This window comes from Pinus tabuliformis, chromosome X (assembly GCF_031772625.1).
Source record: "Pinus tabuliformis cultivar Carrire ecotype Pingquan chromosome X, CPIR1, whole genome shotgun sequence".
NCBI lineage: Eukaryota > Viridiplantae > Streptophyta > Pinopsida > Pinales > Pinaceae > Pinus > Pinus tabuliformis.
Window position 1 is genome coordinate 625303906 of NC_142308.1, and position 15076 is coordinate 625318981.

The 15076-nt window shown below is 38.9% G+C and overlaps 1 protein-coding gene across 2 annotated transcripts in view; it reads left to right on the top strand.

Moving 5' to 3' along the window:
• Positions 1 to 15076, top strand: part of LOC149141562 (U5 small nuclear ribonucleoprotein helicase) — a 446214-nt gene that overhangs the window by 62636 nt on the left and 368502 nt on the right. Inside the window, exons 1-3 of one of the 2 annotated variants that reach the window (XM_089450020.1) lie at positions 14385 to 14483; positions 14640 to 14701; positions 14797 to 14892. The exons of the other annotated variant lie outside the window; for it this stretch is intronic. Coding sequence (XP_089306146.1) covers positions 14657 to 14701; positions 14797 to 14892 — 141 coding nt within the window. The 5' untranslated portion in view covers positions 14385 to 14483; positions 14640 to 14656. Of the gene's footprint in view, positions 1 to 14384; positions 14484 to 14639; positions 14702 to 14796; positions 14893 to 15076 lie in introns of those variants that run through there. 2 annotated transcript variants of the gene reach the window in all.

Here is a 15076-nt window from a genome sequence, read left to right on the forward strand (position 1 = left end):
AAACTACAGCTACTTCCCCATTCGTGGCTCCATACATAGCTTCCATAACCTGCCGCAAACTTGCGTCCTCATCCCCAAATCTGCTCCCTTCGCGTTTCCCTGCAAGACCTGAACGCCACACTCCCTTGCATCGTTGCCTCAGCTCCCTACCCGCGGCTCCTCTCATCCCGTGGCTCTCTCCATCACAACCTTCTCTTCACGCAACTCATCCCGTGTCCTGCTTGCACAACAAACAAAACATGCGAACCTTTGTTTTATTTTGTTCATTTGTATGATTTAACTTTGATTTTTTGTTGTTGTTGTTGTTTATGTTAGTTTAGGTTAGGTTTTGACATATTTCAAATTCTTTTTGATTTTTTTTATTTATTTGCTTATGCTTTATTTCGATTGTGTTTATTATTTTGAATTGATTTTTATTTTTTTGTCTTGTTTTGATTTCACTTTTTTTTTACTTATGATTTTCGATTTCGATTTTGATTTTATATATATATATATATATATATATTTTTTTTTTTTTTAAAAACATAAAAAATCTAAAATTTAAAAATTTAATTTTTTATCTATTTTTTATTATTTTTTGGTGACTTTGGAACTGAGAATGAAATAAATTAAAAGAGGAATTTGTGCTCTCACATTTACAATTATTTAATTTTTATGTGGCCTACGACCCATAATTTTTTTAATTTTAATTATGGTCTTTTGATTTGATTTTTGGTCACATTAAAAATTTAATTTCCTTATTTACTACATTAAATTAATTGCCCGAGGAATAATTAAATTGTAAATCTAAAGTTCCTTGGTGTCCTTTCGTGGTAGTGATTTCTCTATTGTCAAGTGCGATTAATGTTTTAAAATCATTGACTATTGGAGAATGATAAATTATTCTAGATCTGGGTTATTAATGAAAATCATTTTAAATCTGGAATCATTGCTTAGCATTTAAATTTCATTATTTTTCACAGGATTTAATTGCTAGATAAAGTTTTGGGCATTGATCATTCATGATTGTCACTATTTGTCACATTTATAAATTGCTCTAGATAACTTGTTTTTACTTAGTCTATGGTTAATTGAGTATAAAGGCACTGGTCTATAATCATTTCTATCTTGTGGTTATGTCTTGGTCGTGTTAGTGTTTGATCTATTCATCTCAGTTAACCAAGACTCATTTACATTCGTCAAGTTGTCCATCTTTAAGTCTCCTAGAGCCTGTGTTCCACATGCTATTCTCATTCATTCACCTTAGGACTACCCCCCTTGACTTGTCTAAGAGAGAGTCTAAACAGAGTGTGTAAGGATTAGAGTGACAACCCTTACTTTAAGCGTTGTCACGGTGCCTAGACACTTTGTGCGACAACAGATTCAATGGTCTCTTTAAGTTGTGAAAGGATGAGGTGCCAAACTGCATCCAATGGAGATGAGGTGTTATTGAAGATACGACCGTTCCTCTCTTTCCATATGTTCCATGTGATAAAACCCGGTATCAAGAGCCAATCTCAATTGAGAATGGGACTATGAAATGGGGAGTCAAACCAATTTTCCAGTGAGGCAATGATAGAATGAGGCACTAGGTTGGATCTGCTGAAGAAAGAGGCCATTTGCCCCCAAAGCAAAGAGGAGAAGGAGCAAGTGAGAAACAAATGGTTGTGATCCTCCAATTGAGCAAGGCACAAAATACAAATAGAGGGACCTAGGAATCCATGCTTTTGTAGCTTATCCCAAGTGAGGGTTTTGTTTTTGAGGAGTAGCCAGAGGAAGAGAGTGATTTTAGGCTAGTTCTTAAGCTTCTAGAGGTGCTTCCATGTTTGATTTAGTTCAATTGGTTGAGCTTGTGTTAAAATTCTGCAAGCTTCCTTGAGATTGAAATCCCTTGACGAACCATATCCCCATTGCAAGACATCATTATCTAACTGCACAACTATAGTGTGAGTGGCCAAGATGGGATTTAAGAGTTGTTGTTCCTCCCCATGAGTATTTGCATATGTAGGTGATTAGAATTTCCATGGGCACCAGGGTAAATCAGAAGAATGGGTGTCCCAATAATGAACAACTAAAAACATTCCTCTTTGATGAAGACTGTCCCTGATTTGATGAAGGTTGGCTTGAGAAGAAAGTTTAGGCCACTGATTCCAAGAATCTTCCTAGAACAACGTTGTCATACCCTAGGGGGTCCCTTAAGCCCAGACCTCCTGTAGACTCGGGTAGACATGGTTTATCCCAAGTTACCAATGCCCATTTCCGATCTAATTTGGCTCCACCCCAGAGAAAAGAGCGCTGAAGGTTTCAGAGCTTGTTGAGAATGGCCTTAGGAGCAGCAAGAGCAAATAGGAGGTAGGTGGGCATGTACTGCAACGCGAATTTTAAAAGGGTAAATCAATTAGCAAGGTTCAAAGCTCTAAAAGTCCAACTTGAAAGGTTTTATTTAATTTTAAGCAATAGGTCTTCCAAGCTGATTGGCGAAGAGGGTTGGAAGTTAGAGGGGCCCCTAAATATTTGGACGGAAGGGAGCTCTTCTTAAAACCTAGGAGACGGGAATTATGGATTTCGATTGCTTGCAGGGGTTTTAAAGAAGAAAATATGATATTTACTTCTATTAATATCCATGTCAGAGGCCGTTGCAAAGTCATCAAGATTTTTTTTGAATTCAGAGCTTCATGAATAGAAAGGTGCCCTAAAAGCAAGGCATCATCTACAAATTGCTGATGCATGGAGCGTTGATGATTGGAACCAAGGGGAAGTCCTCTAAGTCGTTGAAGAGAGAGTGCAAATTTGATGAAGTAGCTTAGGCCTTCAACTGTCAGCAAGAAGATATAGGGAGAGATATGCTCTCCTTTCCTTATACCTCTTGAGGGAGTGAAGGTTGGGGAGGGAGAGACATTGGCTAAGATGGAGAAAAAAGCTTTAGAAATAGAGGGGTCCCTAAATATTTGAACGGAAGGGAGCTCTTCTTAAAACCCAGGAGACGGGAATTATGGATTTTAATTGCTTGTAGGGGTATTGAAGAAGAAAATATGATATTTACTTTTATTAATATCCATGTTAGAGGTCCTTGCAAAGTCATGAAGATTTTTTTTGAATTCCAGAGCGTCATGAATAGTAAGGTGCCCTAAAAGCAAGGTGTCATCTACAAATTGTTGATGCATGGAGCATTGATGATTGGAACCTAGGGGAAGTCCTTTAAGTCGTTGAAGAGAGAGTGCAAATTTGATGAAGTAGCTCAGGCCTTCAGCTGTCAGCAAGAAGATATAGGGAGAGATATGATCTCCTTTCCTTATACCTCTTGAGGTTGTGAACGTTAGGGAGGGAGAGCCATTGACTAAGATGGAGAAAAAGCTTTAGAAATAAGGGTCATTACCCAAGAGATCCATTTTTCATGAAAGCCAAAGGCCATGAGTGTATGATAGATGAATTGCTAGCTAACTTTATCAAAGGCTTTTGACATGTCAAGTTTCAGAATCATCCCAGGTTGCTTGGAGGAACGAAGGGAATGGATATGCTCTTGAGCAAGGATAATGCTATCAAGGATTTTCCTTCCCTCTACATAGCCAGTCTGCTTAGGGGATATGAGAGTAGGAAGGAGAAGCTTGAGTCTATTGGAAATGATTTTGGAGATAATTTTATATATGACATTACATAGGGCAATGGGTCGAAAATCAGCAGGAGAAGAAGCCTTTGAGGACTTGGGCATAAGGGATATAAAGGTGGCATTGAAGGCAGAGAACAACGAAGCATAACAACATGAGTCTTCAACTACTTGCCAGGCATCCCTTCTCACAATACCCCAACATGCTTTGAAAGAACTCAGCTCTGAAGCCATCCAGGCCCAGAGCTTTGTCTCTTGGCATACCCATGACAACCTCTTCTACTTCTTGGAATGAGATTTCTTTGAGAAGTAAAGCATTTTGTTCTGCGGAGACCAAATGAGGGATGTGTTGGGTTACCTTTTGTATGTCAATTCTCCTATCATGGATTGGCTTTGTTAGAAGAGCACGAAAGTGTTGAGAGAGAGTTCGAGTAATGTCCTCATGATCCTCCACGCACTGATGATGCTCAATGTGTATATGATTTATGTGATTTTGCTACCTATAGTTGATCATTGACTTGTGAATTAATTTCGAATTGTGATCCCCTTCAACCATTTCACCTGGGGTTTCTACTTGTATAGCATTTCTTGCCGCGCTAATTGTTCCTCTAGTTTTTGCTTAAGATCTTCTTCAGATGCTATCAGGTCTTTTGTCCTTCCCTCATTTATGATAGACTGTTGAACCTCCCTCATATTCTCCTCTAGTTTTTGTTTCTCTTTGAAGATGTTTCCAAATTCCTCTGCACTCCATTCCTTCAATTTATGCTTGATATATTTTAGCCTTTTTTGAAAGCGGAACATTACATGGCCTAGAATGGATGCTGACTCTTGCCACTAGGTTTCTATGTTAGAAAGAAAGTCTGGATGGCGAAGCCAAAAAGCCTCGGATTTGAAAAGGCTTGTTGCGAGGCGAACAAGACCACCCCAAGTGAAGAGTTATTGCCAATTGGCCAGTGATCTAAATTGTGGCTTGGAAGAATTGATGCATCTAGGTTGATGTACTCTATGAAGAGTGATACTGAAACTAGAAAACGATTCACTCTTGATGCAACTTGATGCGATCCTCCCCTCTTATTATTCCATGTGTGGATTCCATTAGGAGTTTGAATATCCACCATTTTGGATTCATTGATGAATGAATTTAAGAGAGAAGCCTCTTCTTCCAGTCTTCTTCCTCCTCCCTTCTTTTCCTATAGAGATCGGATTAGATTGAAGTCCCCTCCCAGGATCCAGTGACCAGGGCCGATGAGGCGGGCTAGATCTAAGAGATTGGAGATAAAGAATCTTTTCTCAAGAGGGATGCAGGTCCATAAAAGTTAGAGATGAAACTGGATTGGGAGGTGTTGGAAAATCAAGAATCTTGTATATTATGTTTGACTTTCCTTTCTTGATAATTACTTGTGATGTTAGTTGGCCTTTTATTACTTATTTTAGTTCTTGTTCATCAAGCAATTACCAAAACAATGAAGATCACAAAGAGACAAAGTACACAAGATATAGGCTCCAAGCCAGGGCAAAACCCCTCCAAGGGGAAACCTAGAAAGAATACTTCTCTTCTTATAGAATCTGTTCAAAATGAGACTTCTAAGACCCAAAGACCAAAGCCCAGAATCCTCCCAAGCACCAAGTCAGCCCACCAACAAGATCTCTTCAAAGCAACTTCAAAACTTCAACCTGACAACTTCACTCTAGAATTTCGGCCCTGCAACTTCACTTCAGAAACTCGGCCCTGCAACTTCGGCCCCCTGCAAATGGCAGCTTCACAGAAACCCTAGGCAACTTCTCTTGTATGGACATAAAATATGTTTTTCCCAAGAGATCTTTCTTCACCTTCGACTTCTTCTTCTTTTCTTCGTCCTCCCAGCTCTTTTTCCTTCTTCGCTATTGCAGATCGAACTTGTGATGATGTGATACTCCAAATTAGTCGAACTCCTCTTATTTATAGCCTTCTTGAGGGGTTGAATAGCCCTCCTAAGGCCGACTTCATCTTGACTGGGCTGACTTGGTCTTGGAGGATAAAATGGCTTTTCTTGACTCAAAATAAATATTTTCTTTTGTTACAATGAGTCCAAATGGGACTATAATACATGACAAAAATTCTTCTTTGACCAAGAATGACCTAGAAAGACCTAGAAGCACGAAGAACATGCTTTTGACCTAAACTGGAGCATGAAACCCATGCTTAAAATAATTTTTTTTCTTTCTTTCTTTATATACAAAATATACAATGTCATGATTACAAAGGTCATTATGAAGACCGAACCTAGTTATGATTTCCAACACTCCTATTAACAAGGGAGGTATTCCTAATCCATCATGAAGTACAAGGAATCTCAAACCTGAAGTATTCTCATGAGAAGAGTTAGATTGATAAGCCATCTGTTCAAGCATCTATAACCAACATTGTCAACAAGGCCTTAACTTGACAAGCTCTACTTATATGAGAGCATCATGCTGGGAGGCTTTACATGAGATACCTCACTACCTCTAAAGGCACATACCCCATCTAGATGTTCACTGGGTATGTCCTTTTAGGACTATTCTTATCTTGGATTGCCAATCCTCAAAGAATATCGATCCTCTTTGACTACTCTTATCTTGGATGCCCTACCTCATCCTCAAAGAGTATTGGTCTATAGGTTCACTTCTATCTTGGATTTTATAATCCTTAAGAAGTTTCAATCTCAAATGCTTATCCAATCCTTTGGACCCCATTCTTTCTTTATGGCTTTCACTAAGACTTATGACTGTTAGTCCTGGTCTAGTGCATGACACATAAAGAGAAGAATATACTGTCTCATCCCTCTATCTTAATGAGAGAAGAGATATCCACCAAACCAAGCTTACCTCTTAGGTACTCAAGCTTCTTGTTTGGTAATGCTTTTGTCATAATATCAACTACTTGTTCATCTGTAGGAATATAGTGTAGTTTCACGGCCCCATCTCGTACTAGACTTCTAATGTAGTGGTCCTTCAAACAAATATGATAGCAACTTCTTGAGTAAAACAACTTCTCTGCAAACTTCACTTGCAACAATGTACTCAACTTCAACACTACTCAAAGCAACAATATCTTACTTCTTTCTCATCCATGAGATCATGGAAGATCCCAAACTAAAGCACCCACCTGTAGTGCTTCTTCCATCTGTCCCACTGCCACCACAATCAGAATATGTATATCCTATGACATGGATTTCATTACCAGCATATTGAAGGCAGTGATCATGTTGATATCTCAGGATGTGTTTGGTTGCTATCCAATGGTCATGCCTTGGTTCCATCTGAAATTTACTGAGGACCTTTACCAACAAACAAATGTCATGTCTAGTATTTACCAGATACATCAAGGAGCCAATCAACTCTCTGTAGTAAGAACGATCCACTGGACTAGAATCTGAACTCCTCAACTTCTTTAGATTAGTAATCATGGGAGTTGTCATTGGCTTGCTATCCATCATGCCAAATTTCTGTAGAATCTTGATCACATATTTTCCTTGACCAAGATATATTTCACCTGGTTTCTGCCAAACTTCTAGTCCCAAATAGTAATGCATAATCCCAAGATCCTTCATGTCAAATTCAGCTGCTAACTGCTTCTTGCATTCCTGAATTCGATGTTCCACACCTGTAACAAGTAGATCATCCACATATAGGAGTATGATGATTGGTTCACCATTAACCACTTTAATATAGAGGATAGGATCTGCAGAACTCTTGACGAATTCGAGTCTCAATAAGAATGCATCTAATTTAGCATACCATGCCCTAGGTGCTTGCTTTAAGCCATAAAGGGCCTTCTTCAATCTACAAACATGTGTCTCCCTTTGATTGACTTCAAATCCTTGAGGTTGTTTTGATGTAAATCTCTTCATCAATGGTCCCATTCAGAAAATTTGTTTTAACATCCATTTGATGGATGTTCCATCCCATAGTAGTAGCTAAAGAAACAAGCGATCTAATTGTTGTATATCTAGTTGTAGGAGCAAAGGTTTCTTCATAATTGATACCTTCTTTTTGTGAGAAGCCTCTAGCTACAAATCTAGCTTTGTACTTATCGATGCTCCCATCCACAACATGCTTTATATTATATATCCATTTTGAAGTGACTATGAATTTGTCACTTGGTCTAGGAACAATTTACCAGACATCATTCTTCATAATTGACCAATATTCTTTCTGCATTGCATTCCTCCACTCTTGATGTTTAGTTGCATCTTCATAGGAGGAGGGTTCAACTTTGATGAGCTTAGTCATATAAGTTGCATAACCAGAATACTCTTTGGTCTTTTATTTTCTCTAAAGGTCCCTTTAGTTGCGTGTTCTTTTGCTTCTTGTAGAGTAGTTCTCAACCAAGCAAGCCTCTTTCGATTTTCGGGAATAATTACTTGCTGTATAGGATCATTAGGACCTTCAACATCATCTTGAATTGATATAGAATCTTGAACATCATTTTCCCTTGCGATATCCTCAAAAATGGGTATCTCTTCTTCATCATAATCGACTGGAATATCTTCGGATCTCTTGTAAGCCACATTTTCATCAAAGATTACATCCCTGCTCACTTCAATACGACGATCCTCTTTAATTTAGATTTTGTACGCTTTTGATGAAGCACTATAGCCAACAAAGATGCCTTTCATATTAGTGGGATGCGACTTCTTCCTCTTGCCCTTTGGAATGTGTATATAGATAGGACATCCAATTATTCAAAGATGATCCAGGTGCACCTAATGCCCAGGTGCCCACGACTCCTGACAAGTAAAGCATAATTTCCTCCTTTGAAGGTCTCACCTATTCTCCTCATCCAACTGTCCACGCCCCTGAGTCTCCCTTTGTAGTGGGGGTTTGGTGTCTCTGCCCCTTTGTGGGAAATTGGGCCAAGTGGGTATTGATGCTCTAGTCTTGGGAATTGCGTCTTGCAATTCCTGGGTACAACCAACTACATCCTGGAGAGTAGCAGGTCTGCTCGACGTCACTAACCCTCGCAAGAGCTCTACCAACCCCTCCACAAACTGGAAAACCCTCTTGGCCTCTGACAAATCTGGCACTATCACGGACACCCTCAAAAGATTTGCTATGTCATGCTCTGGGTTGCCTGGCTATTTGAGCTGGGTCAACTCTTTGAAATGTGCCTCAGGATCCCTCCTATCAAAATGCTCCACAAATCCTTGTGTGAATTCCACATAAGAGGTCACATTGGCATACCTTAATGTAGATAATCCATGGAACCACCAGTCATGGGCCTCCCGTTCTAAGTGCAAGGTAGCCATCTTAATGGCTTCCACTTCCGTCATCTGATTAACCTGGAAATAGGTGTCTAGTTTCTCCACCGATGCCCTAGCGGTGCACTTGGAAGAGCCATCAAATGTGGGAAGGTACAACTCCCAATAGTGTGCTGTAAATCTGAGCCCTGCGTGTATGGGCCTCCTGCACCCTTCCCCTTATTGCCTTGCTTGAGCAGGCAATAATCCTTGAAACTCAAAGCAGCTCGAAACTCCTCCCCTTGGGACTGCCACTCATGGAAGTACTCCCCCCCCCCATTGGCATCTCGTCCTGGCCCTGCAACTCCCCAATACCTGGAGCAAAAAATGTGGGCATATTAGACCTAACTGGCCCACTGTAAATGTGAGGGTGGTTCTGAGGAGAATGGTATTCGAATTAATGGGATAAACTCAAGCTCTCTCCTCTTATGAACTTTCTATGGATGTCCCTGTTATGATTCTGCTATCTCATCTCCTCCACAATCTCTTTTTGCGCCTTTGCCAAATCATTCAAAGCCTTCAAAAGGATCTGGAACGCTGCTTCCTCTTTGTCTCCCATGCTTGCTTCTTCTTTTTTCCTGTTTAGGAAACTTCGAATTTGGGGTAATCTCTAACTCCCTTTCTCTGCTTCTGTATCTCTGCCTTCGGTAAGTAATGTTTTCCATGTCTCCTGGGGTCATAGAAGGGTTTCCTCCACAGCTGGGCCAAGATCAAGGCTCTGATACAATATTAAGTGATAACAATAGTGAAAACATAGACATGCAATAAAAAATTCACACACATACAAAAATATTAGTTACAACAGAATAACTCCCCAAAAGGTTGAGCCATTTTATTATATTGACCAAATGGAGTACAACGGGTAGGAACAAAATAAACTGCTACAACAAGCAAAGGCAAACCCAGATGATGATCAAGTTGCCCAAGTGCTAGATAAGCTCCACTCTGTGTTCTGCGCTGGCCCAATTTTTTTTGCTACTACTGCTGAATGAAAATTGTGATTTCTGCTCTCCCCAGTGCTAAGAAAATTCTGTAATTTTTGTTGGTGTATGTCCTCCCTCTGGCTAGCAAAACCCAGAAATATTTTGGCGCCAATCTGACTCTCTAGAAAAGCCACAATTTGGTGTGTTGGCCCAATTCGTCCTCCTATGCGTACTGCTGGAGCAAGCTATGGAATGGTCTCCTAAAGTCTCCAAGAATTTCCCCCTGAAATTCCCTTGCAATTTCTCCTCAAAATCCCCTGTACTTCCAACCCTTCCTTCACACAAATAACCCACCAAAAATCCCAACACTATCCTAGTCAATAATGGTCCGCGTAGGCCCCAAAAATGCTCCAATTCGAGCTGGGAAATTCCTCCACACACACCGTGCAAAACCTTTCAATCCTCCAACAAATTTGGAGCACAAAATTCCCAAAAAAACCTTAGAAATTCGTTGGCCCTGTAGCTGCCTCCTCAAGGAATGCGTATTCCCTTTCCAACGCCCAGTCTGCTCACAAGATGGGTCAAATTCTCTAGCAAATGGCTTTGGAATAAATCTGCAATGAAGAAATCGAACTCCCCTAGAGTGGCACTCGAAGTCCACTGAAGAAAGAGCTGAGATTCCCACCTGGAAATCTCGTGTGCTGAACAACACGATGTAGACTTGGCTCACCAGCACAAGTGTACAAGGGTTCAATTCTCAAATTGGCAAAAAGTCCCAAAATGAGGCCCTCCACCTCTCTTTATCTTTGCTGCGGGAATTTCCGGGGTCAACTTGACCAAAAATAAGTGTCTTATATATGTTAATGCTTGCCAAAATTATGTGTTAATTTTCAGCTGATAGGAAAGTGAAAAATAGTAGTACTCTTATAATGTTTGCAATGAATGCATACTGAAATTTATATAAGCATGAAAAAACATGTGGTTGGGCCTAAACAAACACATGCAAACTTGTAAACTGGGTTAAGGGTGCAGATCATAAATTTTCTACAAAGAAAACTCGGTCCTCTAACAGAGAAATACTTGGTCGCTTTAGCAAAGATACTCAACCTCTCTGACAGTGAACTCGTTCTCCTTATGGCTCAAATTTGGGCTTGGTTACTTGGTATTTTCTTGGGCATCCTTAGCCTGTCAAAGATATATGAAAATCCCAAGATTAGAAGATAAAATCAATTGATAAAACCATTATCTCCATTATCTTCCACATATTTTCTTCTCCAGTTAAGCACAATGGTGAACTTGAGTGATTCCGCTCTCCAACTAGCTAGGGTGTAGGGTCTCAACACCGAAACAAACAATCTGCAAGTAGGGTTTCCAAAATCCTAGACTCTTCTCTAAGAGCTCTACAAAATCTCTTTTACTCAAGTGAGCAAATGCAAGTATGGGGAGAGACCCTCTCGTTCCCCTTTTTTATAACTCATTTGCCACTTTTGCCACCATTTTACCTTTTTCTCCAATTAAATAATAAAAACACTTTTCCCTTCTTTATTTAATAAAGTGACTTTTATTAACTAATTAAAGTCACTTTTAACCCTGGGAAATGCTTAATTCGCCTCCATGGTCACATCGGCCACCCAAAGCCCCTTTTTATCATCCTGCCTTGTAGATATTTTCACCCTGATTCCAACGAGCTATTACACTAAGGTGTTCCTCCAAACAATCAACCCCAAATAGCACCTTAAGCGTAAATAATTAAATATGTCTGTTAATAACCTCGTTTTACGGGAATCGCCGGAATGCAACGGAACCAAGAGCGAACTATGTAGAATTGATCTTGATGATGAAATATGGCAAGTGATCTCAGTCAGACCCTGTAAAACTCCTCAAAACCCTTTGGGCCCACCAATAATGTAATCCAACTCCTGTGACCTGGCTGACATAAGCTCTGGAAACTCCTCCTAATCTCATCACAAGGTAATGCAAAAATTGGGGACATTGCATTACCCATTTTGGTGGGTAACTGGACCTTTCCAAAAAATGCACCATAGGCTTATCACCTCATTTTTCTATTCTATCTTGGTGATTTGAGGCATTGAGCACTTTGCATAATGCTCTCTCTGGAGGACAACACATATTTTCGCTTGGTTGATATTAACTTGGTATATATTTCACCTTTATGGCTCATAGAGGCATAGCTGGTCCTTGCTTGATGCTATGCCCAATGTAAATTGAATAGCCGGACACCCATAACCAGTTTTTTCTCTTCAATCTTGGATGTTAGGAGAGTTTTGATGGATCGTTCTTGGGCTCCCACCTAGGGTCACCTAGTCAAGCCCCCTCAGCCCTAGGCACTCCCCAAAGGACATTATTAGGATTTGCATTGGCTCATGTACAATGTTAGATGATGACAACGATGTCCTTCTTCCCTCTTGTACTTTTACCTCTATCTCTATCTTTGATAATGAGTAGTGTTTCTGCTCTCTAGAGTTTGCTTTTTTATGTTCACCTTTTCTCATGTGCATTTTTTCTTTTCTTGTACATTCAAATGTATATTTTTGTCTTTTAGCATTCAAGAGTGTTCTTGGAATTCCCTTAGTCCTATGTTAATTGGTTGTATCTTGTAGTCCCACTGACCTGTTGTTTTGTTCTTTGTGGACATTATTAAAATTATCTTATCTTACTTGAATTATTCATACTGAATCATTATTTGATACCCTTAAATACTGGATAATTTAATGGTTGCTTGTATAAACACTCTGTTCAAGGCTTAGAACCGCACTCATATTATCCATATTTCTTACCTTAACTAGGGGTTCCTTGGTATGGTATACTAAAAGCGCTTTTAGGAGTGATCTTGGCACTCTCGTTGTCTAATGTTGACTTTCATTTTTAGTCCTATTGACCTATTCTTTTCTCATCTTTGGATATTAATAAAATCATCTTGATCTTCTTAGTTTTCTCTCTCTCATGCTTTTCCTAGTTTGGTATCACACAAACTTCAAATATCCTACTCTTCAAACTCCCTGATGCAGGCTCAGTGCCCATGCTTTGATACCATGTACAATATTATATGGGTGCATAACATAATAACATATTTGGAAAGAATAATATATTCCACAACATATTAATGCTGAAGCTATTACATTTAGGTTGGCTAGCCAACATACATGTACCTCTCCCTTAAAGTTAACTATTGCTTATTTCATAATAAGAATAATAATAATAATTGCCATCATCTATTTTTAAGGTGACAGCCTAGCTAGATACCAAGTTGATGTATGAGGCCCCCTTGTTTGCAGGATATAGCACCCGAAGTTGGTTATGGTGGCTTAACCAACTGACTACTAACCTTGACACGTTACCGTTACATTGGTCACATAAATTCCTCATAATATGAAAGATACATCTAATTCTAAGTTTGGAGCTCATGGTTTGGTCCATCAAACACAGTGGAAACCTATATCTAGAGTACACTGTTATCTTTGTCCTAGCTAACTAACTGTAGATAGAATTCTTTTGAAATTACTAAGATGGAAAAGATGGTCAAAATATTATAGATAGAATTCTTTTGGAATTACTAAGATGGAAAAGATGATCGAAATATTTTGAAGTCTTTGCACAGGTCCCATATGACAGCAGTTGTGTGGTGAATTTGACTTATAAATTGGCATTGTTGAAGTCCGTGCAAAGGTCCCATGGCTTGAATTTTAAAATGATCAAGAAGTTCAGTAGTTTTGGTAAATCTTAGATATGTTAATTTGAAAAAACACAAAGTGTTGTTGTTTGTTATTTGGATAATTCATGTAAGTTGTGCATGCAATGTATATACTCTAAAGTGCTTTTAATCTATAGAATCTGCATGATTGGATATATCATTTTGTGTTGGTCAAGCTAATATGCCCAGTGAATCTTGAAAACCCTGTGCATCTCTATTTCTGTATTCTACACAATATCTATCAATAAATTTCTTCCAATTGTAAACCTAAATTCCAGGAAGACTATGCTGACTTATTGGGAATAAGAATTGACTTTTTAAAAGAAATAGGAATTAAAAATAGCAGTGAATTCTGACTAGGATTATACAGGTGGTGATTTGGTGTACACCTATGGATATAATGCCATCAGTCTTGATGGAACACATAAAAACTTTGAATGGATTAATAAGCCTTGTTTTAACTTGGGAAATGGTATTTAGTTCCGAATCCTGATTAGATAATTCTCTTATGTGTGTGCAGAGAGTCAGTGCAAAGGTTATTAGGCCACGTTGCTTCAGATTCTAGTCTTCTTAAAACTGCTTCATTGGCTTACAGACTACATAAGTTGCGAGAAGAGATTCCTGTGGCATCCACTGCTCAGGTGGCCGTTTGCATGGATGATGGAAACATGAAAGTAGAGACTGAGTTTGAATTTGGGATGGACCTGGAATTTCAAGCACCATCTATATCTCCTAACCAAGACAGTACAGAAGAAGAAATTGAAATATTTACAGATACTGGAGATATAGCGAATTTGAATGGGGCTAAAATGAGGGATTTAAATAACGTGTTTCCTTTGGATTATGGTCCACAGTTGGATCTTGATAATAGAATTGTCAATTTGCGATGGCTCAAAGAAGCATGTGATCAGATTGTTGCTGCGAGAGGTGGATCACAGGTTTCTGGAGATGAACTGGCTATGTTGTTATGTCAGGTGCTGGATTCTGATAAGACAGGGGATGAGGTATTGCCTTAGTTAAAAGTAGTTTGATTTCCTCCTTTTTTGTTTTGTATGTTGGATCCCTGTGTAAGCTTTGTTAACTTTTTTATAGATTAAATGAACACATGAGAAAACTGGAGCTTTTGAATGGGCTAATTTTACATTGTGGTTTGAAGATAGCTGGGGAGATACTTGATATGATTGGAGATGACGGATTTGAGATAACACAGAAAATATTACAGGTAGACCAAGATACATACAAATGGTAAGAAAAGAGAATTGTTTGAAAGAGTCATGAAAGTTGATGTTATCTTAACGAAATTTCTTACCTATGCAGCATCGGAAAGAACTTGTCGATATGGTACACAAAGGGTTGTTGGTATTAAAATCTGAGAAAACATCTTCCTCATCTATGCCTAGTTATGGGACGCAGGTTAGAATCTTTTCTCTTGATAGTAATCACCGATGACATTTGAAAAATATCTTGCAATATTGTGTGTATGTATGAAGGCTTCTTTTGATTCTTGAAATTTATTGTTGCATCTTTCTCTGATTGCTTACCTTCTTGCATCACCAATTGCCTCTTTGTTTTTTCTCTTTTCTAAGTTTACAAATTG